The sequence below is a fragment of the Sarcophilus harrisii genome, chromosome 3 (genome assembly GCF_902635505.1).
Source record: "Sarcophilus harrisii chromosome 3, mSarHar1.11, whole genome shotgun sequence".
Classification (NCBI taxonomy): domain Eukaryota; kingdom Metazoa; phylum Chordata; class Mammalia; order Dasyuromorphia; family Dasyuridae; genus Sarcophilus; species Sarcophilus harrisii.
Genome location: NC_045428.1, coordinates 301186189 through 301213678, shown reverse-complemented (window position 1 = coordinate 301213678; position 27490 = coordinate 301186189). Strand labels below are relative to the sequence as shown.

Sequence of the window (27490 nt, the reverse complement as noted above, 5' to 3'; positions counted from 1 at the left end):
TCTGAACAGTATTATCATAAAAGGTGATTTCTCAACCCCTAAACCAAAAACTATCAATTAAAATTATATAATATTTTGGAATATTATCATATTAAGATATCCATACAAGCTCAAGAAAATTTTAACTTAAACTTTCATTAACCTCAGTAGTTAAAGACAAAGAAATCTTGATGAAGAGGAGTTTTGCTTTACTATTTTCTAAATAAAGGGGTTACTTCAACTGGCTTCTAAGGCTTTCTTCCCTCACTTAGGCGATGGGCTTATCTAATTCCCCTGAGCTATGTTAAGTGACCTTTGCATGCCTGCCTGCCTGTCTGTCTGACAGGTTCCTGCTTTTTCTCACTGTCCCTGCTCCTTGCATTCTAATTCCAAACATGGTATCCATGTAGGGTCACTCCTATTTCGGTGGCCAAGAGATAGGCATTCCAAGTGAAACACGTGGACGTGCTCTTGCTCTCTTTCCCCTCCTGTGAAGCAGTGAATAGCCTGAGACCTGCTTTCTTCAATAACCTGGAGAAATTCTAGTCACAGGCTATATATATTTTTTTCCTAATGCAAATTTTTGTTGTTATTTTTCCTTCCAATATTTTTTGGTGTTCTTTTTTTTCTTCCAATTCTAGCAGTTGGATGTCGTTGCCAGGGAGGGGCTTGTAGCCAAACAGACTTACTAGGGCCACAGTGGGAAGGACTGGCAAGTTCCAACAGGGAAAAAGCCCCTTAACTCTCCAAGCTTTGGAATCTCTCCAAAATTGTGCTGAAACTTTCCCCTGAAGAAGTCAGTCTCAATTGGGCCAGCAAGTTGCCAAAAGGTGAGAAGGTTTTTCAAGTCTTTTGAGTAGATTCCTATATTTTTTTGATTTCCCATGTCAGGGCAGTTTTAAGCCAAATACCCCTTTGAAAGATGGGTCATAATGCTACGATCTTGGACCAACTCCTTTGGCAAGTCCCCCTGTGCGGACGATGGCGGCACGATTCGGAAGGGGCACTTTATCACCTCGCCAATTGCTTTGTACTCCTGGGCTTCATGGGGGGAAGTGGTGTCTATGGTTGCTTCTATATTTTCAGCTTCCTAGCAATTGGTTTCTTGTGCTATGCATTGTGGGGCTGGTTTTTTGCCTGCGGGCTAGACATCTTTATCTGGAGTTTCCTTCTGGTCATGATCTGCCTGATCCAGCTGGCTCATTTGATATTCCAACTGCGGCAGAATAACTACGTGGGAGAGTTTGACTACCTCTACAAGACCCTGTACCTGCCTCTGCAGGTACCCCTGCAAACATACAAAGAAATTGTCCGCTGCTGTGAGGAGAGAGTCTTGTCGCTAGCTACTGAGCAGACTTATGCCGTGGAAGGTGAGACACCTATCAACCGCCTTTCTCTGTTGCTTGAAGGGAGGTAAGTCTGTTTTTTCATCCTAATTCCTTTCCCTAGCCAGACTTCAGAACCCCTTTCCTGTGAAGAGCAAGAAGCAGAATCTGGAATCATAGGAAAAACATTGAATTTGGAGGCAAAGGACCTAGGTTTGCATCCCATATTGACTATTTAATTACTCTATGTGATTATGAAAAATTCAGTGAAAGCAAGAAACACTTAGTAAGTACTCCTATATTCCCTGTGCTCTGCTTCTATGTTCTTAGGCTATAAGGACAAAAATGATAGTCTCCACTTTCAAAGAGCTTATAGGAATAATAATAGTAGTTTATATTTATATAGCACTTTAGGGTTTGCAAAGTGCTTCACATATATTTCTGAGGGATACAAGAGCAGATTTAACAGCATCATACAGATAAGCAAGTGCAAGGTGATTTGGAGACAGAGAACATACTAACAACTGAAGGAACCAGGAAAGACTTCATGTAAAAGGTTAAACTTTTTTTTTTTTTTTTGGTCATCAATCTTTCCCTCTTTATTGACCCCTTTTTATTTGCCTATCAACAACATTGTGGCTCTCCAGTACTAAGAATTTCTTTCCTTAAATATTGCTTACCTATATTTTAACTCTTTCCTACCCTCATTTCTTTCTTTTTTTTTTTTAATTAAAGTTTTTATTTACAAAACATTCGCATGGGTAATTTTTCAACATTGATCCTTGCAAAACTTTTTGTTCCAAATTTTCCCCTCCTTCCCCCCACTCTCTTCCCTAGCTGGCAGGTAGTCCAATACATGTTAAATATGTTAAAATATATGTTGAATCCAATATGTGTATACATATTTATACAGTTATCTTGCAGCACAAGAAAAATCAGATCAAGAAGGAAGAAAAAAATTGAGAAAGAAAACAAAATGCAAACAAACAACAACAGAAAGAGTGAGAATGCTATATTGTGATCCACATTCAGTTCCCACAATTCTCTCTCTGGGTGTAAATGGCTCTCTTCATTACTGCACAAGTGGCACTGGTTTGAATCATCTCATTGTTGAAGAGAGCCATGTCCACCAGAAATGATCATCATTTAGTCTTCTTGTTGCCATGTTTAATGATCTACTGATTCTGCTCACTTCATTTTACATCAGTTCATGTAACTCTCTCCAGGCCTCTCTAAAATCACCTTTCTGGTTGTTTCTTTCCATATTGCATATTCCATAGCATTCATGTACCATAATTTATTCAGGCATTCTCCAACTGATGGGCATCCATTCAGTTTCCAGTTTCTTGTTACTACAAAAAGGGCTGCCACAAACCTTTTTGAACATGAGGGTCCCTTTCCCTCCTTTAGGATCTCTGCGGTATACAGACCCAGTAGAGACACTCCTGGATCAAAGGATATGCACAGTTTGGTAGCCCTTTGGGCATAGCTTCAAATAAGCAACTCATTTAAGATCATAAAATTAATAAACCAGGATTTGAACCCAGGTTTTCTAACTCCAGAACCAGAACTCCTCCCTCTGTAACAAAATGCTTCCCCCATAGTAATGTAAGGGATAAGGTCCTGGATTAATACAAGGGTCCAGTAAAGGGAGAGAAAAGTATTTGTAGATCTGATGTATTATGAAGGTAGAATCAATAAGACTTGGCAGCTTATTGGATATGGGAAGTAAGGGAGAGGGAAGTTCAAGGTGATAAAACCAGGTCAACAGGTTGAATTTGAGACATCCCTGGGATATCCTAGTAGAAACGTTTTTTTTTTTTTTCTTTTGAGGCATTCAGGATAAGTGACTTGCCTAGGGCCATACAGCTAAGGCCAAATTTGGACTCAGCTCTTCCTAATTCCAGAGCTGGAATCCACTGCACCACCTCACTGCTCCTCTGATGGAGATGTTCTAAAGGCATAGTAGAAGTGAAAGAGAAAAACTAAGGCTGGATATTTAGATTTGTGAATCATTTGTGTAGTGGTGATAGCTTGGTGAGATGTTCAGATCCTGCTTTTGACAACTTGCTACCTCTGTGAACCTGAGGAATTTGACTTAACTTTCTTGAGCCTCAGTTTCCTCATTTGCAAAAAAAGGAAGGTGATGACCACTGGGAGGGCAATCTTTCAACTCTAGATCTATGACCCAACAAAAGAAATACAGGACTAGTCAAACTGGTAGGACCAAGGCCAAGAGCTCATAATTTCATGGAATCCAAGGGAGCAGAGAGTATTCAGACCTGATCTGCTGTTTCAAAATCGGCAGAGGGGTCAAGGAGACTATCTATAGCTCTATTTTCTGTGTCTCTGAATTCTTGTCCTGCATGATCAACTGCCTATTGATCACTTAGGATTATTGGATGTCCAACAAGTATCACAAACTCAGCATGTCAAAATTAGAGCTCATTATCGTCCCTTTTACTCCCAAACCTATCCCTCTTCTAAACTTCCCTACTTTTAGTTTAAGGGACCACTCTCCTGGTCATTCAGACCCACAACTTTGGTATCATTGCTGACTCCTTACCCTCCCTCAAACCACAACAAAGTCTCTGTATTTGGTAAATAAGAGATTGGCCAACAGCAGTTTTAGTGGTAGGGCTGAAAACCGAATTACAGGGAGTTGAGAAGTGATGGGATGATGAAAAAATAAAGGCATAAAGGAGACAAGTCTTTTTTAGGAGTTTGGGAATGAAATGAAAGTGACAGACATGATGATATCTTGAAGAAGATGACATAGATAAACAAGGGTTTTTTGAATGCCAAGGAAAACTTGGGGATGTTTGTAGATAGCAAAAAGGAGTCAGTTGAAGGAGAGATATATAGGATGAAAGAGAGAGATGGAATGATGGATGTCCCAAGCTTCAGGAAGAGAAGGGACTTCCTCAGAGAATGGAACAAAGATAGATGAATATACAGAATACTTTTGAAGTATGGAATAAGGGATTTATAACCTATGGCTTCAATGGAAACCATTCTCAGGAGAGGAGATGAAGAGGTCACTAAGTGAAGAACAAAGGTGTGGGAGTCAAGGAGAAAGGAGAGTGGGGAAATTTTATAGAAGTTGTTATGGGGAAGAGGAGAATAAGTCAATCAGGAAACAAAGTTTTGCCAAACAGAAGAGTCCAGTTGAGATGAATTTGAAGTATTCCCAGACAATTCTATTGAATGACTTCTTCCCATGTTCAGCAACATGCCAGAAGCAGGAGTTTTTATTAAGACAGAGAGTAGGATGATCTGAAATGAAAGATTATCAAGATAAGAATGAAAGGCAGATAAAGGGACCAGGGTTTCAAAGATAGTAGACTATATACATTTTAGTTAAGAAAACAAATACTAATGATAATGTCAATTTTAAGAAAAAATGAACAATAACAATGGATTGAAAGTAGGTCTGGCATAAAACACAGAACAGGCCTTGGATTCTGGAAAAGCTGGGTCCAACATATACTGTCTGTGTGATTATGGGCAAATCATTTACCTTCTTGGTGTCCTAGGCAACTCCCTAAAATTATAAATTGTAAGACAATTTCAGATCTGCACTGGTAAAGGGATTTCTAGAGGAGAGATTCTAATGTAGAAGAGTAATGGGAAGAAGCAGTACATATTGAGTCCTCTCAATAACTATTTCAAAAAGGTCTAGGAAGTGTACCTGACTAAGTGTTTTTGTTGTTTAGTTGTTTTCAGTTGTGTCTGATGCTTCATGACCCCTTTGGGGGTTTTCTTGGCAAAAATATTGAAATGATTTGCCATTTCCAGATGAGGAAACTAAGGTATATAGGGTAAAGTGACTTGCCCAGGATTATACAGCTAACAGTATACAAGCTAACAAGAGATTAGATTTGCACTCAGAAACCAAGTACTCTATCTGCTGTGCCACCTACATGCCCAACTTGGCCAAATAAGTAGTGATCTAGAAATCCAAGCAGGAAACGTAATAGAGAGCATTTACTTTCTAGGAAATCTCAAAACCAACAAAATAACTACTATTGCTGCTACTCCTAACTAGCAGATAAGACTCTAATGTCCTTTACGTATCATTTACACATGTTGATCATTTACATAAGTTATCTAATTTCATTGTTGAAATCATAGATCTGAATTTTTTTTTCCCTTCTCTCCACAAAAAATCCCCCTTTTCCTGTTTCTGTACTAATAAAGTTCCATTGTCTTTGTTCTAAGTGTGGATTTTATCTCTTACTACTCTAATTTTGAAGGGATCTTACCCTCTCAGCATCCTTATCTTCCTTTTTCCCCCTTTATCTTGCCTCTACGGCCTTCACAAAGCTTTCAGGACTTTCCTCAATTCACAATACTTTTTCCCCCTCAATCCCTCTGCATTTACATGTTGTATCTTTTCAGGAGACTAAATTTCTTGAGTTCAAGGACCATTTCATTTTTTGCCTTTGTATACACAGTACTTAGTTTAAGGATCCATATATAGTAAGTAGGTGCTTCAACAATGTTTGTTGAGTTGAAATGTTGAGTTGTATGACCTGCACAAATCACTGAGCCTCATTTTCCTTATCTCTCAAAATAAAGGAGTTGGACTGCATGGTCTCTGAGTTCCCCCTTCCCTCCATAATTGTATGAATTTCGTGATTCTTAGAGAGAAGAGGAAAAAGTCACAGCTGTCCCCACTGGGAGTTTAATGAAAATACCTAGCTCATTAAATTGTAGGCCTTTAAACAAACTGCTTAGAAATGGCTTTTTGTCAGGGTCAATCAGAAGTAATATCCATAATTGATTTAGAGATGGAAAACTCTGTGGTCTTTTATCAATTGGAAGATTGAGCTATTTCACAGTTAGATATGACTTCATCATTAATAAACATATATTGATCATACACCATCTACTATGGCACTAAAATGGGATGAAAAGACAAATAAAAATTGCTCCAAGGAGCCTTCCAGTTTGATGGAGATAGGCACATATAGGGTGGGGATGGGAAGGATTGGTTCATAGTTTTCTTCTCTTTTTGTTGGTGTAGGGCAAAAGTATCAAATTCATGACTCATAATACTCCCCAAACTACTGCTCAAATCAGATTAAAATGTAATTAGGAAATACATGATAAAATAAATTAAAAATACAATAAAACATGATAATTTTCACATTTTAAAACTAAATCAATATTTGTTCACCAGTGATTCTTTTCTATGGTTTAATAACCCCCCTCTTCTATTTGATTTTAACACTGCTGGTATATGGAACTTCTAACAAAAAAATTCCCTGTGATGGTGCAGATTGGCAATTAATTTTTATTTTATGATCTGAGAGAATTGCCTGGCAGAATGAGAAGCTAATTTGAGAGTCTCACAGCCAGCATGGATAGAGGTAGGGCTTACCCTCCCATCTTCCCGTCTCTGAAGCTAGCTCCCTATCTACTATGCTGTGGATCCCAGAGCATTGTACAATTTATGAAATACTTTATGTAGAACTACACCATGAGGTAGATAATTCAGAAATAGGAATCCTCAAAATACAGTGAGACTAAGTGACTTCCAAGGGTCACATAGCTAGGAAGTAGTTAACCCAAGTTTCCTTGCACTGAGGGCTCTTTCCCCCACAATTACTTCCCTAACAGTCCCATAAAGTCACCAAATAATTATTTTGATAGAAAGAGTACAGAAGATATGCATAAAATAGTGCTCTTGTAAGTAAACAAACACAAATCCAAATTCACTACTTGTAACTATAAGCATCCTATTCTGTACATGTAATGATAGGATCGAGTTTTAAGAAAAATCAAAATGAAGCAAGCAATTTACATGCTCCATTAAAAGAGTTAAACTGAGATCCTGAAAACTTGTATTTGTAAATCAATTGTTTGGAACTTTCCCTCCATACAAATGACAATTAATAATTAAGACAATTCATTAACAATTTTATTAGCAATTTCACAATTATAATTAGATTTCCAGACCAATGTACAAAAGCCCATACTAAAGCAAAACACAACTATGGTGCAGTATAAAGAGTAATGAACTTGGAGTCACAGGATCTGAGTTTTAATCCTCTTTGTAAAATGAGCAGCTTATCCTAGCTTGTTTCTAAAGTTCTTTCTCTTTGGACCTATGATTTCATGCATTTTAATGTTAATCATCTTCCCTCTTTATCTAAATTCCCAAGGTAGGAAAAAAAAATCCTAGTTTAATTTGCTCTTGGAGCTAATTAAAGGGAAAGAACCCCATCACTCATAGTTGTTTAGTAAAACTACCTCAAACTTAGCAGTCTATAAGTATTTCTTGCCTGAATTTTTTTTCCCCTTCATGTGTCCTATTTGATGGCTTAGCAGTCTATAAGAATTTCTGTTCTGGGTTTTTTTTTCCCCCTTCATGTGTCTTATTTGGTGGTAGTGAAGTATTTTTTATTAGCATATTAGAAACTACTATATTTCATAAGCATAAATATTTGATTTGAAAAATGAATCATGCTTAGGGTTTCCATAAAGGAAGCAAACCAAATTTCCCCTTTTTGAGACCACAAAGTCATTTCCATGAGTGAAGAATTAATTGGGTTATAAAACTCCTGAAATTAATGGGCTACTAAGGCATAGAGGAACTAACATCCCCTGGAATGGAGGGAATACTTACATTGAAGACATTACAGATATTTTGAAATAATGAAGTGTTTAATATAGTATTGTGTCTTCAAGTTATAAGAATAAAAGAGGAGTTGGACCCAACATCCCTTTTAGTATAAATGCTCTGAATTTTGTATTTTTATCTGTCATATGTATGTGCTTTATTGTATAACTGTGCCTGTTTACTACTAGGGTGCGGAAACCAGAATTCACATTAGAGCACTCAAATTTGGGGGCTGCTAATAGTACTTGAAACCACTGAACTTAATATCTAATTATCAAGAATAATCAATTTCTGGGCAGTTGGGTGGCACAGGGGATAGAGCACCAGCTCTGAAGTCAGGAGGACCTGACTTCACATTTGGCTTCAGACAATGAGTAGTTTATAATCGTGGGCAAGTATCTTAACTCCAATTATCTCCTCACTCCCCTCCCCAAAAGAATAATCAATCTGAATAGAAGCTATCAGATAATTGGCATCCCCAAGTGCTTGACCACTCCAGATAAACAGCCCTACATATTTCCTTCATGATTACCCTGAGTACTAGGTATTAAAAATATCCAATTATAACTCTGTTCACATGTAATGTAAGATATCATTAATAAAGTGTAACAGGCTTTGGGATGTTTTGGTTCCAACTCCCACTCCTAAAGCAGCTGGAGAGAGAACCAGTTCAGAATGATTAGCAGAGTCAAGGAAATGAGGGGAGATGTGGTATGAGATTTGCCCTGCTGGGCTGCAAGAACCAAACTTCTGGCTCCAATCTATCTTTTCAATCTTGTTAGATGTTATTGCCCTTCATATACTCTTTAGTCCAGCCAAACTGATCTTCTTGCTATAGATTACACATGAAATTCCATTTCCCATCCCCATATCTTTGCCCATGAGAGCTGTGCCCCCAAGCCTGACTGGCACTTATTCTTCACCTTTGCCTCTTAGAATCCTTAGTGTCTTTCAAAGTTCAGTTCAAACATTATCTCCTATGTGAAGTCTTTCCTGTCTCACCCGTCTCCTACTGCCTCCTCACAGAAAATTACCTTCATCCTTGCTTCATTCTTTTAACAAATGAATTAAGGTTACACAATCCATGTTCTGTGTTCTACTTGATCCCAGTCACATAAGCATTTACAGAAAATGACACAATTAATAGGTTTATTTTCAAGCCTGTATTGCAAAATCTGAGCAGGTGGTCATCAGTGGGAGGGAGAGTAAGTCTAAATTTGTCATTTGTGTTGAGTCAGAATACTGGTGGTTACCAAAAACAAAACAAAACCAACAAATAAACTCCTCTTCACAAGTACCCTGCTTAAAGACTGGAAAATAAAAACATAAGCTTTTGTAAAATATGGGCATCCTAAAATAGCTGGTTGGGTTTCCGAAGGTGGGGAAGTGGTCCCCTCATGTAGGAGGGGGAAGATCTGGGAACACTTAGAATCAATATTCTTTCTGAAACCTATCTTCATTCAGTCATGTCTCACATTATCTCCTACCCTCTATCTGAGAATGCAAAATAAGCCAGTCAACTAACAAGCATTAATTAAATGCCTCCTGTTTGCCAGAAGACAGCTAGGTAATGAAGAGGATTACAATACCAGATCTGGAGTTAGGAAGACTCATTTTCTTAATTTCAAATCTGGACTCAGATGTCTACTAGCTGTTGACCCTGGGCAAGTTCTTCTACCCTGTTTGCTTCGGTGTTCTCATCTGTAACATGAGAAGAAGGAAATGACAAAACCACCCCAGTATCTTTGTGAGAAAACCCCAAATGGAGTCACAAAAAATGACCAAACAACAACAGCCACTGTTTGCCAGTTGCTATTCTAGACACTGGAGAATTAAAAAACATTAAGGAAACAGTCCCTCTCTAAAGCTTACACTGTATGGGACAACAATTCCTTAGGATGAGGAAAGGGAAGGAGGAAATGTTTATGGATAGATTTTAAGAAATCTATGAGCTTGGATGGAAAAAATACATCTTTGTTTTTAAAATTAAAAAATTGTAGCAGCTCTTTTGTAGTGGAAAGGAACTGGAAAGTAAATGGATTTCTATCAGTTGAGGAATAGATGAATAAGTTAAGATATAAGAATATAATGGAATATTATTGTTCTATAAGTGATTTCAGAAAAGCCTGGAAAGGTTTATGCTGAAAGAAGTGAGCAGAACCAGGAGAACAATGTACACAGTAACAGCAAAATTATGTGATCATCAGTTATGATTCTCAGCAATACAGTGATCCAAGACAATTCCGATAGACTTGGGATGGAAAGTGCTGTCTGCATCCAGAGAGAAAACTGTCGATACTGAATGCAGATCAAAGCATGCTATTTTCACCTTTTTTATTTGCTTGCTTTTTCTTTCTTGTGGTCTTTTCCATTTTGTTTGATTTTTCTTTCACAATGATAATATAGAAATATGTTTTAAAATGATTGTACATGTATAACCTTTATTGAATTGCTGTCTTGGGGAGGAGGAGATAAAAGAGGGAGGAAGAAAAGAAAATTTGGAACTCAAAATCGTACAAAAATGAATGTTGAAAGTTATCTTTACTTGTAATTGGAAAAATAAAATACTATTGAATAAAAAATAAAAGGAAAAAAGGAAAAGTTCTTATATGTACAAAAAATATAACAACTCTTTATGGTGACAAAGAATTAGAAATTGAGGGGATGCTCATCAGTTGGGAAATTATTGAAAAAGTTGTGGTACAATATGATTGTGATGGAATACTATTAGACTAAGATTTTCCATTTCCTTCTACAACTCATTTTACAGATAAAGAAACTGAGGCAATAAAAGTTAAGTGACTTATCCAGGTTGATACAGCTAGGAAATGTCCACAGCCAAATTTGACTTTAGAAAGATGAGTATTACTGAGTGCAGGCCTGGCACTTTACTATAGCTATCCACTATGAGCAATACAATTATAAAAGACAATTCCAAAGGACTTGTGATGTAAAATTCTCTCTCTAGATAGAGAACTGATGAACTCTCAGTACAGGTTGAAGCAGGATTTTTTTTTCACCTTATTTTTCTTGCTTTTGTTTTCAACATAGTTCATATGGAAATGTTTTGCATGATTTCACATTTATAATTAATTGATATTCTATTGTTTCCTTTTCAATGGGCAGGGGAGGAAGGAAAGAGGATTTGGAATTCAAAATTTAAAAAACAAAAGAATGCTAAATAAAAATAAATAAATGATATTTTTTTAAAATGGCTACTATATAGAAGGCACTATTCAATCAAATGCTATTTTATCATACCATCCTCTCAAACTATTGTCTCTCCTTTTTTAGCCAAACTCCTAGACAAAGCTACTTTCATCCATTGCCTCTACTCTTTCATTACTTTCCCAGCCCCTGACAATTTAGCCTGTAATCTCGTCACTCAACTGAAACTGTTTTTTCTCCAAAGAGCTCTCGATTCCTAAATCTGGTGGCTTTTTCTCAGTCGTTAACTACCCTCTCCTGTGAATTCTCTTTCTCTATATTTCCATGCCATCTTTCTCTTTCTTATTTTCTCCCTACCTGCCTTACCTCCATCTCCAGAATCTGTTCATCTTCAGTGATTCCTCTCCATTCCTGAAATACTCTTCTTCCTCATCTCTACCTCTTGATTCCTCCAGCTTCCTTCAAGTCTCAATTAAAATCTCATCTTCCATGAGAATGCCTTTGCTGAGCCCCCTTAATGCTGATTCCCTTCCCTCTGTTAATCATCTCCAGTTTATTTCATATGTAAAATAACATTTGCTTATTGTTATTTTGGGTTTTTTTTTTTTGTCTGGAGGTAATTGAGGTAAAATAACTTGGTCAGGGTCACGTGGCAAATAAATGTCTAAGGTCAAATTTGAACTCACATTCTCCTGACTTCAGGACTGGTGCTCTACTTATTTCACCACCTGACTACCCCATTGTTATTGCTTTATAAAGAATTGAGGAGACCTGTTTGTAGGCTATAGGTAATGAGGCACTAAACAGAGAGAGAATGAATGCTAGAGACAGAAAGTGATTTGAGGGGACAAACTGTTGTAAGTGTTCAAGGGTAAAAATGGAGACCTATTTTTTTTTAAATCAAGAGAGTAATGGAGGAGAGATGAAGGATGATGTCAAAAAGTTTTGAAATATAGAGAGGTGAAAAATAGTAGCTCAGTGAGATTGGCCTCTATTTTCTTAGTAAAGTGTAGGCAACTTCTTCAAGTGAGAGGTTGGAAGAAGGGAAACTTGAAGAAAGAAGAGAACATTTTGAACAGCCTCTATAAGGAACAGTAAAGGATTGCTTTGCTTTTGTGAGACTTAACTTCCTGAATTCAAATCAGGGGCTTTAGACATTTCCTAGCTGTGTGACCCCGGGCAAGTCACTTAACCCTGTTTGCCTCAGTTTCTCCATCTATAAAATGAAAAAGTCATGGAAAACCACCCTATATCTCTGCCAATGGGGTCATGAAGAGTTAGAAATGATTGGAATGATTCAACAACAATAACAATTGAGATTAGGTGAATGTATATACAAGTCTTCTGGATCACTGGATTTGAGTCTAGTGAACATATCAGGTTGACATGCCAGTCTTTGGGTGGGGTGGGGGGAGAAACTTTCTCTCCATCTTTCATGGAAGAATGACTGTTTCTTAACTTATTCCTACCCAAGAACAGATTTTTATTTTTAAAATCCTAGAGCAGATGCCCACCACTGATTTGAAAATAAAAGTAAGATTACTTGCTCCCTTAGGGTACTAGGGCACTTGCTTACTGGCTCATGTCTCAGAGGGACTATGGCCCTAAATATTTTATTTCTCCCTTTATTATGTCATATTTGCTATTAAATATGTTATTCAAAATTGCCTATGTTTAGCATATATTAGATTATTTGATGTCTAGGGAAGAGACTGGGGATAAAGGAGGGAGAAAAATTTGGAATACAAGGTTTTACAAGGGTAAATGTTGAAAACTATCTTTGCATATATTTTGAAAATAAAAAGATGTATTTAAAAATGTGTTATTCAAAACTTTAATTTGCAAAATCCATACTGGATTTATAAAACTTTAAATAAATAAAATAATAAGCTCTAAAACAAAATAAATAAATAAATAAAGCTTTAAATAAAATATATTAAACTTTAATACTTTAAATTTGTGTTCCTTTCCGTCATCCTTTCTCCATTCCTGATTTTACTCTTAGCATTCAAACAAACAGAATTGGCAGAAATTCAAGGGGCCATCTGAATTTTCATTCATCGTGACACATATGCAAAACCCCTGAAGGAATATCTTTTATAGAAGCAGTAGTTCTAAAATTGGAGGCCATGTTCCACAAGACATGGAAGTAAGAGGATGGAGAAGGTCCTTGGTCACCATCTCCAAGTCAGATGGGAACAGTAGCACAGAGTTCATTCCAAACATGGTTCCTAATTGCATTGCCCTAGCTTAGGACTCCTGTGGGTCACTCTCAGCCTTCCATGTACTCACCGTATCATTTGCTTTCTCTTCTTATTTTTATTTATTTATTTATTTTTGCCTTTTTGTTTCCTGGTATTTCACTTGCTTGGTTTACTTTCTACCCCTTTGACCAACATTCTCCCAAGCTTGGAATCAAAGACATTCTGTATAGTTTCCCCTCAGGAAAAATATGAAATCCTCTTGGAAAATCTGGGAAAGCAAACAGTAGACAACCTTGATGTTCTTATCTCCTTTTGTTCTGTTTCAAAGCCATTTGGCAGATTTTTAAAAGGTGGGTCACACATAATTTTGTAATGGATCCAGTCAGCCTAATTGTGTGATTTTCTCCAGATGCATTCAGCCCCATGTCAGAGAGAGGAAGAGGAGGCTGATGGTGAGAGTCATCCAGGGCAAGGCTTGGCAAGGCTTGAGCAATGAGAGGACAAGGGACCAAGAAGGACTTTTTAATGAAGGATGTTGAATTGTTCAACCATAGGGTCAAGACTGGATTGTCTCCACTGGAAGGTGGCTAATTCTAGATTATAAAATATGGAAAAGACCTTATGTAGTGTAAGAGACAGTTAGGTGGCTCAGTGGATAGAGGGGTGGGCCTGAAGGTAGGAAGATCTGAATTCAAACCTAGCCTCAGACACTTACTAGCTGTATGATTTTGGGCAAGTCAATTAACCAAACTATTTTCCTTAATCTGCTACAGAAGGAAATAGCAAAACACTTCAGTATATTTGCCAAGAAAATCCAAGGATAATATTAGTGCTTGTTAGTACATAGGGTCATGGAGATTTGGACATGAGGCATAATAAGTAGATGTGGTGCTGAATTTGGATATTGCTCGAAACACTTATTCTGAGTCATCATAGGGAAGTACTCTTACCTTTCTTGAGGCTAATTTTCTAATAATAAAATAAGGACGATAATATATTCCCAAAAGTTTGTGGGAAGGTTCAAATGAAATAAGAATGAAGAATATTTTGCAAATTTCAAAACACTAAAAAATGTTAGCTATCATCTATTTTTCCTTTCCTTTGGAATTTTTACAAATGACAGAACTGAAGTTTAAGTGAATTGCCCAAAGTTGTTCAACTAGTTGTCTGGGACTAGAATCTGGATTTCTTAATCCCTATGTTCTCTCCATTCTTCAGGATTCGTGTGAGCCAGGATGGGCAGTTTCTGCATTATATCTTCCCCTACCAGTTCATGGACTCCCCAGAGTGGGAATCATTGCAACCCTCTGAGGAAGGGATATTCCAGGTAAGTTGAAGGCCTATTGGAATGGTTGCTATGGAATAGCCTAAATTAAACTTTAGATTGGCTGATTGGTTGTTTGAATGAAGAACAGATGAATGAACGAATGAATGAAAGAGCACTTGTTAAGCATTTACTAAAGAGGCTGCATAGTGTACTGCATAGAGCATTTGGAGTCATGAACACTTAGGGTCCAATCCTGCCTTAGATGCTCAATATCTGTGTGACCTCACACATGAGGATGAGAGAAACACAGACAAATATTATGTTATTGGGAGCTGCAGTGAAAAGTGTGTTGGACTTGAAGACCAGTAAAAAAAAAAAAATACCTCATTTAACCTTTCTGTGCCTCAGTTTCCTCATCTTATAAAATGGAGATAATAACAGCACCTAGCCCTGACATCCCAGGATTCTTGTGAGGATCAAATGAGATGTTTGTGAAGTGTTTTGTAAATCTTAGATACTACCTTCTACAGAAAGCTTTTCTTCTTCCCATTCATTCCCCACAATTACCTTTTTTTTTTTTTTTTTTTTTTTTGTATACAACTTATAGCTCTGTGTATTTTTTCATTAATGGAATATAAGTTCCTTGTTTCATTTTTATTTTATATTCCGTGCATCTAATGTGATGCTTGGCAAATAGTAGATGCTTAATATATGCTTGTTGACTGATATAAAGATAATTAAGACTTAACCCTCATCTTCTCAAATAACATTTCTTTTTTCCCCAATAATATTTTATTTTTCCAAATGCATGCTAAGGCTTTGCAAAACCTTGTGTTCCAAATTTTTCTCCTTCCGTCCTTCATTCAGCTCCAAGAGAGCATATAATCCAATATAGGTTAATGTGCAGTTCTTTTTTTTATGAGCAATACAGTATATTTATTGAGAATGGTATTCAAAATATACATTGATTATCCTACAAACTGTATTTTGGGAAAATTTCAAGGAAGACACAAGCATAACTATATCAAAAATGAGTAAACTACTTAACTAGACAACTATTTTTCATGGTGAACTTAACTTTAATGAATCATATTGGTCATGTGTCAACAATAACAATGATAGAGAAGATATGAATACAGAATGGCAATGAATCAGGCCAAAATTATTGAAATGAAAAATCATATAGAAAAGATACATTTATATGTTTATATATTTATATGGTATATATGTTATGTGTGTGTGTATGTATGTATATTTATACCTATTTGTGTCTAATGGTAGCTATCTCTAGGGTAAGAGGTAGGGGAAAAAGAAAAAAGGAATTACATGATAATTTTGTTATATATTGGAAAGACATAGGAGATTTGCAATTTCATGTACAAGAGCCTTTTTATTGAATGTGCAATTCTTCTAAATTCCCATATTTCCACATTCATTATGCTGTCCAAGACAAATCAGATCCAAAGGGAAAAAATTTCACAAGAAAGAAAAAAAACCCAAGCAAACAAACAGCAATTACCACCCCCAAAAAGGATGAAATGCTATGCTTTAATCCACACTCTGTCTCCATAGTTCTCTCTCTAGATGCAGATGGCACTTTCCATCAGATAGCACTTCTGTCTCATTTGGTCTTCACAACAAGTCTGGGAAGCAGTAGCTATTATTATCTACATTTTATAGATGGAGTTCTGTAAGATAAACTGACTTGCTCAGATGTGAGAAAGATTTGAACTCAGGTCTTTCTTACAATTTAGTGCTCGATTTACTTGCCACCTAACTCCTATGACTAGTGATGCTGGAGCAGACTTTTTTGTTCTTTCAAAACCAGTGAAGGGGACAGTGGGTTGGTTGGCTGAAGAAACTGAGGAACACAGTGGACATCAGAGATATTGACAGACATGGAACCATCTTCTTCACAGATAACCCCTAGGTCCCTGTCATGTAGGAAAAGAGTGGGGTTTATATGAGCAATAACTGACTGTCATAAAGCTCACTCATTCAGCAAACATTTATTAAGTATTAATGTTTACTCTGTGAATGTAAGAAACAATGTATAGAGGAAGTTTTACTGGACTTGGAATAAAAAAAAGTTGAGTTTGGGTGCCAGATCTGCCCCTTACTCTGCCATGATTCTGGGTTTAGCCTCTCTGAAACTTAGTTTTCTTATCTGTAAAATGGGGGTGACAGTGTTTGTATTACTGACCTTACAAGGTTTAAAAAGAAGTGAAAGGAGTAGAGGTAACAGATGGAGATAGCTTGAGGAAATTATTTTATAAGTGAAAAAGTGTGGTATACTCTGGTCTTACAGTCAGAAGACCTGGCTTAGTCTCCTGGCTTTCTCATACTATATAACCCTGATTAAGTCACTTAATCTCCGTAAATTATGATTTCCTTGTCTATCAAATTAATATCTTGTTTCTCCTTTTCACAATTAAATTCCTAGAAAAAGTTGGTTATTCTCATTACTTCCCTTCCTCTCTTCTCCCTCAACTCTCTCTTTCCCAACACCTTGTGAAATGTTTTCCTGTTGTATAATTCAACTGAAAGCACTCTCTCCAACACTTTTTTATATTGTCTCCTTAATAAATATAATCAAGCTGTTTGTGCAATAAACATTTTTTTTAATTTTTAAAATTAAATTTTTAAATTTTAAATATTAAAAAAAAGAAAGAGAGAATTCATTTCTCATCTTACCCAGGCTTAAAGAACAATGGCTACTCACAGGCCTAATTCCAATACTGGTTTGACATGGTCTATTTATGGCCTAGGTAACTTGGTTCTCTTTAAACAGCCTGCTGTTTCCCTCTCTCCTCCCCCCTTATGGAAGGCTTACCATATTGATGCTATTTTCTTTCTTTGTCTTTAGAGTATAGAGTGTGAGATTATTTAGAATTATGGGTGTGAGATAGAGCCTCAGAGTTGCCCAATTTCCCCTTTGTATTGGGGTGTACCAGGCTATCCTTAGAGTCTGCAGATTCACAATCTCATAGTTATCCTGGCCTTCCACATTCCCAATCAGTTGCCAACTTTCATTGTTTTTATCTTTACTGCATCTATTTCATGTTTCTTTTTAAAATTAATTTACATTCTACATAAAGTCTTTCCTGATCTCTTGCCAACCATGCACCTGCTAGTGCCTTCCTCCCCCAAACTACCTTGTTTTATCTATTATAGAAGAGTATACATGTTTTCATACACATGTCTTATCTCCTTAGAATATAAACTCTTTGAAATCAGGGTTTATTTTTTTCTCATTGTGACCCCAATACCTAGCATAGTGTATAATCATAATCATAATAAACTCTTTATAAATGTCTGTTGATTGATTTGTAAAATGAAAATAATTTCCATGCTATTTGCCTTAAGGCTGTTGTTGTTAAGAAAGTCTTCTATAAAACATGAAGTATTCTAACATATGAGCTATTTTAAATGTACATATCTACTATATGTAGATTTTCAAATTTGGAATATGAAAATATATTTTGCATGACTGTATATGTATAACCTATATCAAATTGCTTGCCTTCTCAATATTGGGGGTAGAAGAAGGAAGTAGAAAATTTAGAACAAAAAAATATAAAAAATTGTTTTTATGTGTAATTGGGGAAAGATAAAATATTTTTTAAAAGATGTTTAAAAAGTTTTTTTTTTGTAAGTTCAAGCTTTAGAAGATGGCCTAAAGTTATGTTCTTGGATCAATGCCTCTGCTTTCCATGATGACACATATTTGCAAACAGACTAAGAAGCACTACAGGCAGTTCCTAGGACAAAGAATGTTTAGTACCCCAGACAAGGTTTAAAATGTTTTTGTTGTTCAATCGTTTTATCATGTCCAACTCAGCCCATTTGGGGTTTCCTTGGCAAAATTATTGGTGTGGTTTTTCATTTCCTTCTCCAGCTCATTTTACAGATGAGGAAATAAGGGCAAACAAGGTTAAATAACTTGTCCAGGGTTACACATTTAGTGTCTGAAGCCAGTTTTGAACTCAGAAAGATGAGTCTCTTGGGATCAGGCTCAATCCACTGAGTTTCCCAGTAAAAGCTTTGAATTTTTTTCACTTTAATACATGTGACTTGATTTTAAAAATCAAGTCAGGCACATAATAGGCACTGTATAAATACTAATTATTCCCCCCACTTCACCAGGAATATATTGCCTATTCTGTGCCAGGCAGAGTTGATTGCTAGAAATACAAAGAAAGACAAAGTACAATCTCCTGGGGAGACACCATGCAAACAACTTTGTACAAATAATCTACATACAAGATTAATTAGAGGTGGTAATTGGAGGGAAGGCTCTAGTATTAAGGGGGATTAAGGAAAGGCTTCTTGTAGAAAGTGGGATTTTAGCTGGCATTTAAAGCAAGGTAGGAGGAAGAGATGAAAAGGGAACAGCATAATGGACAAAAGGAAAATACCTGGAGTCAGGAAGTGGCATGATATGTTTGTGAAGAATAGTCTGGAGTTAGAATCACTGAATTGCAGAGAAATTTGAGGGCAGTAAGATAGAAGACTGGAAAAATATGAACGAATCACTTATGAAAAATATTAAAAGAGAATTTTCTTGTTGATCCTGGAGGTAATAGGCAACCTTTGGAGTTATTGAATAGGGCAGTGACATGGTCAGGCCTGCATTTTAGGAAGATCACTTTGGCAGCTGAGTGGAGGATGGATTGGAGTGGGGAGAGACTTGTAGCAAGAAGACCAACCCGGAGTCTATTGCAATAGTCCAGGTGTGATGTCACTGCAATAGTGTCAGAAAACATTCTATATATTTATTTACATGTTGCCTCTCCTATTAGATTATGAGTTTTCTGAGGGCAGATCCTGTCTCTTGTCTCTTTTGCATCCCCACTACTTTGAATACTTCCTGTCACATAGTAGGCACTTAATAAATTTTAAAACAATGGGGAGATTAATTCAGCACACATCATCTTCATCTAAAATAATTTGTCAGTCGCACCAGGAAATTCCCAGCCTAATGTTCTCTTCTTGCAATACCCTCCCTCAGGTCACTCTGACTGCTGAGAACGACTGCACCTACGTCTCCTGGCCACGGAAGCCCCTCTACCACCTCTTGGACAAAGAGCGCTACATCTCCCGCCTGTTTTCAGCCCTCCTTGGCTACGACATCTCAGAGAAGCTGTACGCCCTCAATGACAAGCTCTTTGCCAAGTTCGGCTTGCGTTTTGACATCCGCCTTCCCAGCCTCTATCATGTCCTAGGTCCTGCTTCCTCTTCCTCAGAGCCTGAAGCTGAGAAGGAGATCGAGGATAGCAAGGAGCCCGCCCTCCCTCCTCACCCTCTGTCTGTGGGGGTGCAGAAAGCTCCCTCCCTCCCCTCTTCTCCTGTCTCTGCTGCCCCAACTGCACCTCCCGCCCCAGCCAGGGCGTCTCGGCTTGGCAGTGATAACTTGGGTGAGGACTCTACCAGTCTTGTGTTGGAAGATTTTGCAGAGTTGCCAGGATCCTTTATGGATTATGGGAGTGAAGGGGAGTATATGAGATGAGGGAAGTTCTAACAAGGGCACAGCCATCTGGTTTAAGACCCCCGTGTAAGTACATGCCCGCCCAAGGAAGAGGGCACTCCTAATCATGCCTGTGGTTTGCAGATGGCTGGTGCATGCATCTATGAAGAGCTTAGCATTAATTTTGCTTTCAAGGACCAAGCCCAAATGATCTAAAAAAGTCCTTTTCCTTAGAGATGCCAGTTTCAAAATAGACACCCTAATTAAGAGACCCTAACCCAATTTTGCATATAGTAATATACTCATAATGTATGCTATGTGGATATTCACTAACTTTGTCTTCCTTAAAAAACGAAATCTATTTACATATACATACATAACACATTGTATATTTTGTATGTGTGTAATTTGTATGCTTATGCATGTAAATGTGTGCATGCAAATATGTATATATATGTGTAATGTAGATAGTATGTCAAGTGTACACATTTATCTATAAACATACATATTTATAATACACTTTCCATAGTCTTATGTTTCTGATTTATAGATATGTATAATATTTATGTGTGTATCTAGAACATGTGTATATGTATGTAATTTATAGTGTTATGTAGTGTTGTAAATCTGTTTCTATGTATACATACATAATTTATGTAATCCGTATTGAGTAATTTGCATGCATGCAGATGCATGTGATTTATATCATCTATCACACACATACACATGTATATTAAATTATATGTTATTTGTATGTAAAATATGCATGTCTTTATGATTTATATGGTATAATATTATAAATCTATTTCTATGTGCACATGCATAATTATTATGTGCACATAATTCATGTATATGTGTATATTTATATGCATGTACACACATGTTATTTGCATGTAAAATATACATGTATGTGTATGTAATCTATAATGTGATGTAGTAGATCAAGTCCTGCAGCTAGGAAGACCTGGTTTAAGGCCTGTCTCTAATTGTGATCCTAATCAAGTCACCTTCATTAAGTCACCTAATCAAGAACCTCCAAGTTCTTTAGGTCATCAAGACTATATTTTTGACCTGCATGGGTAGAGGGGGTTTCCTCATCTTTACACCACTAAAATTACTGGTGCTGTTCTCCCAGCCCTATGTTTATGGGTTCACTTGTGTGGGCTGGCTTTCAAAGTTGTGCTACACAGTAGATACTGCCGTTAGCTGTTTCATTTGTGGCGTTCACATCAAAAAAGGGGACAACATTAGTTTTAGGCTGATTGTGTTATTGGCTGTTAGAGGAGGCTGGAAATATGCTAAAAGTCCCCTGGGGCTGGGAGGATGTAGGTGCTCTCTGTAGTTGGGAAATGCCCATCCCACAAAGGATCCAAAACGCTGGACTAATTTACTGTCAAAGACTGAGCTCTGCCCTCCGGAAGGAAGCAGACATCCCCCTGATGAGATCCTCTAGTTAGCTGATTGAGATATGCCAGAAGACGGCATTCCCCCAGAAAACCACACTTAAAAAGGTGGCCCGAGTGCACTTCCTTAAATGAATCTCCTAGTGCCTGGGGATGCTCATGGGATTTCTTCTCCTAGTCGGTCAGCGCCCAAAAAGCTCTTGATGAATGAATTCCAGAGACTTGCTGGCATATTTTCCCACAGTGGTCTCTCACAAGACTCCCATACTTCCCTAAGGGACTCTACCTAATCTTGCCCAGACCTTGCCTGGCTCCTCCTGAGGAAAATCCCATTGCATTTGATGCAGAGAACGAACATCTCCCGGGAAGGCATTTTTGAGCAAATGTAGAATTACAGAGTGCTAGAGGAGACTTTGCTGACTATCTAGTCCAGCCCTCTCATATTAATAATGAGGAAACTGAGGTTATTAAAATTGGTCCAGGGTCACATAGCACTCCTCATTGCCTATTGATAAGGGTGTCTTGGTGAATGTTTAACAATCAGCTGGGGGAGAACTAGGAAGGAAATGGACCTCAGAAAGCAAGATATATTTTTAAGTTTAATTGCCATTACTAACATTTTCCATCACCTTCTTAAGAACAGACAATAAAATCCACAAAACAATAAATCAAGCCCTGATTGGTAGCATTCACCAATTTCTAAGGTATAAAATGCTCACGTGGAAACTTTGTCAGCTCTTTTGAGCTCTCACATCCCACTCTAGCATAATACTGCTTACTACTGTCTTGTCTAAATAAGTTTCTCTACCCAGCTCTAAAAGCTCTCCATTAGCTAACTCCATCCTGCCCCTCCAACCTCATTTTCCATCAATTGCCAGCATACATCTTTCACTCTGATCAGGGTGGGATGGTCAAGGCCATCTCACTTCTGTCCTTTCACTCTCTCATTTCTCCTTACTTAAATACTCTCCCCTCCAGTTATAAAAATTCTGTCCCCCTGCTTTTCTGCTCAGAAGTCTCTGCTCTGTTTCCTTTGATGCAAGATTTCAAAATGAGAGCAATGTGATACTTTTTGCATAATGATCACTGTAACAGTTAATTATTGTAGAATGAGCAGGAGAATTATAGAGGAGAGACAGAGTGAAAAACTGGGATAAAGTCTGGAGATGTAGGGCTTGAATTCAAGTCTCAATCTGGCTACTTAATATCTGTGAGACCTCAGGCAAATAACTTAACCTTTTTGATTCATTGGCAAAATGAGGGTTTTGGACAAGGTGATTTTTGAAGTTCCTTAAAATGACAAATTTTGTTTTTTGATATAAAATGCCTTTATCAAAATAGTATATACTACAAAAGAGCTAGATGCAATAGATTTAGTTAAATAACAAGTCCTGAAGCTTATGTTACTTCGATGACCACCTTAGAAACCCACTCAGATGCTTTTTCTCTCATCCTCCCATTCTGTTCATGCTCAATATTTCTTATTGTTTTTCTCCATTACCCTTCTGTGGTGACCATGTTTTTAAAACCAAGAAAGATGAAATAGAAAGAACACTAAATTAGAATCAGGAAAACAAAAGAAAAGCTCTGGCAATTCCAACTATGTGGATTTGAGCAAGTCTTTTATTTATTTTTAATTTTTTTTTCCTCTTTGGGCAAGGAAATCAGAGTTAAGTGACTTGCCCAGGATCACAGAGCTAGGTATCAAGTGTTTGCAGCTGATTTAGACCCATTCTTCCTGATTCCAGTGCTAGCCCTCTATCTATTATACCACCTAGTTGTTGCCATTTTTTTTTTTTAAGAGTCATACTTTCTTAAGGTTTCAGGGTTTTCCTTTTGAGTATAAGGATGCCAAATTAGTTAGTTTCTCAAGACTTCTTCAATTCTAAAATTCAAATATCCCTTTGAAGTGGTAAGGGATAGAGATCATAGAGACTTCTGGGTAATGGAATGTTGGAACTGGGAAGATGTGAATTCAAATCCTACCTCAGACATTTACCAGCTGTATGACATTAGGCAAATTATTTAATCACTCTTAATCTTAATTTCCTTATCTTTAAAATGGGGATAATAACAGAGTTCATCTCACAGGCTTCTTTAGGGAATCGAATGAGATTATATGTATAAAGTGCTTTATAAACCTTAAAGTACTAAATACATGCTATTGATATAATATATAATATTCTTATTACAATATTATATATCAGTGTGCTACTAATATAGTATTGATATACTATCAACACAACAATATTAGTACTATAATCATTAACATGATATTATATATTATTCATATGCTAGCAACATAATATATTATATGTTAATATGTTATTAGCATAATACATTATATTATTAATATGCTATTAAAATAATGTATCACTATTGCTGTGATATTATAAACTATTAATATGATATGTACTATTCATATAACATACTATTATAATTACTTCATTTTTATAAGAGCAAATACACAGAATAATTAAGTGACTTTTCTGTTTCTTATAGTGATTCATTCAATGGCTGAACTTGGGCTAGCACAGGGTTTTTCTCCATTACTACGTGCTGTTCTTCATGTCACTAAATATGATCTAGTGACCTTGGAATGTCCCCCTCCCCTGGTGACTGGGATTCCCAATCATCCTGCACCTGTTAGGATCATTTTACAGTTGATTCAAACTTAGGAATATTTAGGACTCCCTGACATCGACTAAGGTTTCTAAAACAAAGCTTCAAAGTCCCCAGTCCTGCCCTCTCATTAATGTTGTCCTGTATAAAATTTTCTCTTCCCTATTTATCTTTTTTAATAACTTCAGAAGAAGATCTACAACATGTAGCTCTAGGGACATACACTGCTATATGATATACATTCTTCTGGTATCTACAAAACAAAATTCAGAACTTCAGCACTTGAAGGGACTTCAGAAATCATAGTGTCTTATTCCTTCATGTTACATTTAAGGAAACTGAAGTTGAATAGCAAGCTGCTAATGGTATTTTTGGCAATTTTATTCAAGTTTTGAGCTTTCTTTGTTAGTACACAAATATGGGAAGTCCAGTGTGAATCACTACCCGTGAGAAGGAGACCAATAAGACTCTTCAAATTAAATCACCATATACTTTAATATTCTTTGAATTTAAGACAAAGATATACATAAAAGATATATTGTGCATGTGTGTGTGTTTGTATTATTGTTTGTCGTTTGTTCTTAAAGAGAACATGACATCAGGAAGTGATCCCATGGCATGCAACTGGGGCAAAATGGAGCTGGACATGGTCATCTGCCCCCCTTTTCCTTCCAGAGACATCTGGGTCCAGATCAGGACTTCTGAAGAAGGCCCTGGGCCTTCTTAAGCTAAGATCTTCAATAGGTCTCAGACTAAGGCAGCACCCATTCAGTGATTAAGGCTAGGTAGCAATTGAAACAAAAAATCTCTTTCATGTAGTCCAAAAAAACCCCACAATTTAAATAAATAAATAAACAAATTTAGATGGGGAAGATCCTCAGGGTTTCTGGTCAAAGCAGAAATGATTGCTATTTACATTCAATTTGAGTCAATCTTGACTCAAACACAAAGATATGTATATGTTAAAATATATCTATTATATACATATATACATGTCTCTATATTATAGTAATTATTCTATAACTAATACATTAATCAATGCATGTATTGCTGTATACATACATATACACACATATACACATTTATGTGTGTATTATATTTGTGATATATATTTATCAATATATGTCTATGTATACATATATAGATATATATGTGTGTATATTTAATGAGATGATATGATATAATATATTTATATCTGTTCATATATATATATGTGTGTATATGCATGCACATGCAGATATCAGATTAATTACTTTCAGCCCCAGAATATTGCGGTACAATCCTAAATAAGGTCAAAAAAATTTGGCCTATCTTCATGGGGGAAAATATATATAAAAGAATGCCCATTATCCCATAGTAATAACTATAATAGCACTTATGTAATATTTATTTAAGGTTTGCAAAGTGCTCTACAAATGTTATCTAATTTGATTGTCACAACGATCCTGGAAGGTATGTGCTATTATTATTCCCATTTTACAGATGAGGAAACTGACATCGAGTATAGAGGATTTACTTGACTAGGATTATACAGCTATTAAAGTTGAGGAAATTGAGGCTTGGGGGAGTTAAATGATTTGTCCAGGGTCACAGTATTATTAAGCATCTGAGACTGGATTTGAACTTCAAGGCTTCTGGTTCATGGTTCATCCAGTATTCTATAAGTGCTTCCAATTGCTAGCCTATGTTCCAACCCAGATCACAATGCTTTCTATAATGAGTAAAGGGGAGGTGGGGGGATAGAATATCCCCTGTGGCTAATTGGAGAATTTGATGGCTAATTGGAGAGGTGACATTAAAAAAATCAAAGATGACTCTGAAGATTTCTAGCCTAGTTAAGAAGATGATAGTACCATTAATTGAAATAGGGAAGTCAGATAGAAAAACTTTTAGGGGAAAGATGAAGTTCAGTTTGGAAAAGCCTGAGTTGTTACTGGAAAATCTAGCCACCCTACTCCATTTTACTGTAGATAATTTGCCAAAAATATTGGAGAAGCAAAAGTGAGAAACCTAGGCAAGCTAAAAATGGATAATTAGCATTCAGACAACCCAAGTTTACTGTGCAGTCCAAATATCTATTCCTTAGTAGGAACAACAACAAATTCTCAGTACCATAGGATTTGAAACTAATTCTTTTAGTTTATTATTTTTGAGCCATTTTACTAACTAGAGGCATCATTTATGCAAAGTTAAATCAAGTACAATTATTCATTCTACATCATGGGGGTTATGACATGGTACCCTGAGATCTGGAAAAATCCAAGTAAATTTTTATGCCCCTCCCTTCACATCGGAAAAGTCTAATTTTTTTTCTCTTTTTTTTTTATGGGGTATTCATAGCATTAAAAGAATTCTGAATTCTCTCTCTCTCTCTCTCTCTCTCTCTTTCTCTCTCTCTCTCTCTCTCTCCAGCTTCTGGAAGTCCTCTTAGCAGTCATCCTTACATTAAAGCCAAATGCTCAAAGGGACAGGCTCCTTTGGCTCCAACACACACCCCTGAACTTTAGGAATCAACTGGTAACTCCTGTTGCGATGACCAGTCCCACTCTGCACAAGCTTGTATTCACAAGGAGGCCTCCAATGAACTTGATCTCCTGAATTCTCATGCACCAGGTTTCTCACAAGCACCTGTCTTTGGGACACATAAGACTTCTGCACCTGTGTGACACCACAGTGATCTCGACGTGTGCCATTTTGTATTTTCCCACTCATTCCCTCTGGGTCATTTAATTAAAATGCCTAGAAGCTACCATGTAATTCATTTGTCTAAGAAGTCCTGATTCATTATGTCTTGCTGTCTAACTTTGTGCAAATCACCTAATCTTTCCAGGCCAAACAATAAAACAAATGGTTTGGACAAGTTTATCCCCAAGATCTCTGTAAGGTCTAAGCTGTTATGATTTTTTGATTTAGAAAGGGATGGAAGAAGGTAAATAAGCATTTATAAACAACCATTATATAGAAGCAGCTAGGTGGCTCTGTGGCTAGAGCATGAAGATAAGCCAGGAAGATTTGAATTCAAATCCAGCTTCAGACACTTACTAGTTATGATTCTGAGCAAGTCACGTAAACTTACCACTAGAGAAGGAAATGACAAATCATTCCTGTATCTTTGCCAAGAAAATACTAAACAGGGTCATGAAAAGTCAAATATGACTGAATGACCACAACATGCTTTGCAAAGTGCTTTATAAATATTATATCATTTGATCTTCCCCTGGGAGGAAACTGCTATTTTTTTAAAAATTTCACTGTTTATTTTATTCTCAGAACATTTTAAACTCCAGCAGGAATACACTTTTTTAGGGTACTCCTCTTAATCCTTTTTTTTCCTTTGCATTTTAGTTATTAAACAGTGCAATCTTCAGTGACTTAAATATATTTTAGAAGGGAATCATATTTTATTTTCTTCATTTTACAGTTGATG

General features: G+C 36.7%; 1 protein-coding gene across 2 annotated transcripts; it reads left to right on the top strand.

Moving 5' to 3' along the window:
- Nucleotides 1–145: 145 nt before the first annotated feature.
- Nucleotides 146–26843, top strand: POPDC2 (popeye domain containing 2). Of its 2 annotated transcripts, none has more exons than XM_012546978.3 (4): nucleotides 146–1392; nucleotides 14523–14631; nucleotides 19583–20125; nucleotides 26476–26812. In XM_012546978.3, the coding sequence occupies exons 1-3, from the start codon at nucleotides 902–904 to the stop codon at nucleotides 20078–20080; spliced, it is 1098 nt and encodes a 365-aa protein (XP_012402432.1). In that variant the 5' UTR covers nucleotides 146–901; the 3' UTR covers nucleotides 20081–20125; nucleotides 26476–26812. The 2 variants fall into 2 exon arrangements, with proteins under 2 accessions (XP_012402432.1, XP_003766636.1); XM_003766588.4 differs by having other exon boundaries at nucleotides 147–1392; nucleotides 19583–19988; nucleotides 26476–26843.
- The last annotated feature ends 647 nt before the right edge of the window (nucleotides 26844–27490 follow it).

What these genes read in the sequence shown, in the direction of transcription:
- POPDC2 (XM_003766588.4), top strand. Translation starts at nt 902, where the DNA reads ATGGGTCATAATGCTACGATCTTGGACCAACTCCTTTGGCAAGTCCCC. An exon ending in TCTCTGTTGCTTGAAGGGAG is followed by an intron (nt 1,393 to 14,522) that starts GTAAGTCTGTTT and finishes TCCATTCTTCAG; the next exon opens with GATTCGTGTGAGCCAGGATG. An exon ending in CTGAGGAAGGGATATTCCAG is followed by an intron (nt 14,632 to 19,582) that starts GTAAGTTGAAGG and finishes ACCCTCCCTCAG; the next exon opens with GTCACTCTGACTGCTGAGAA.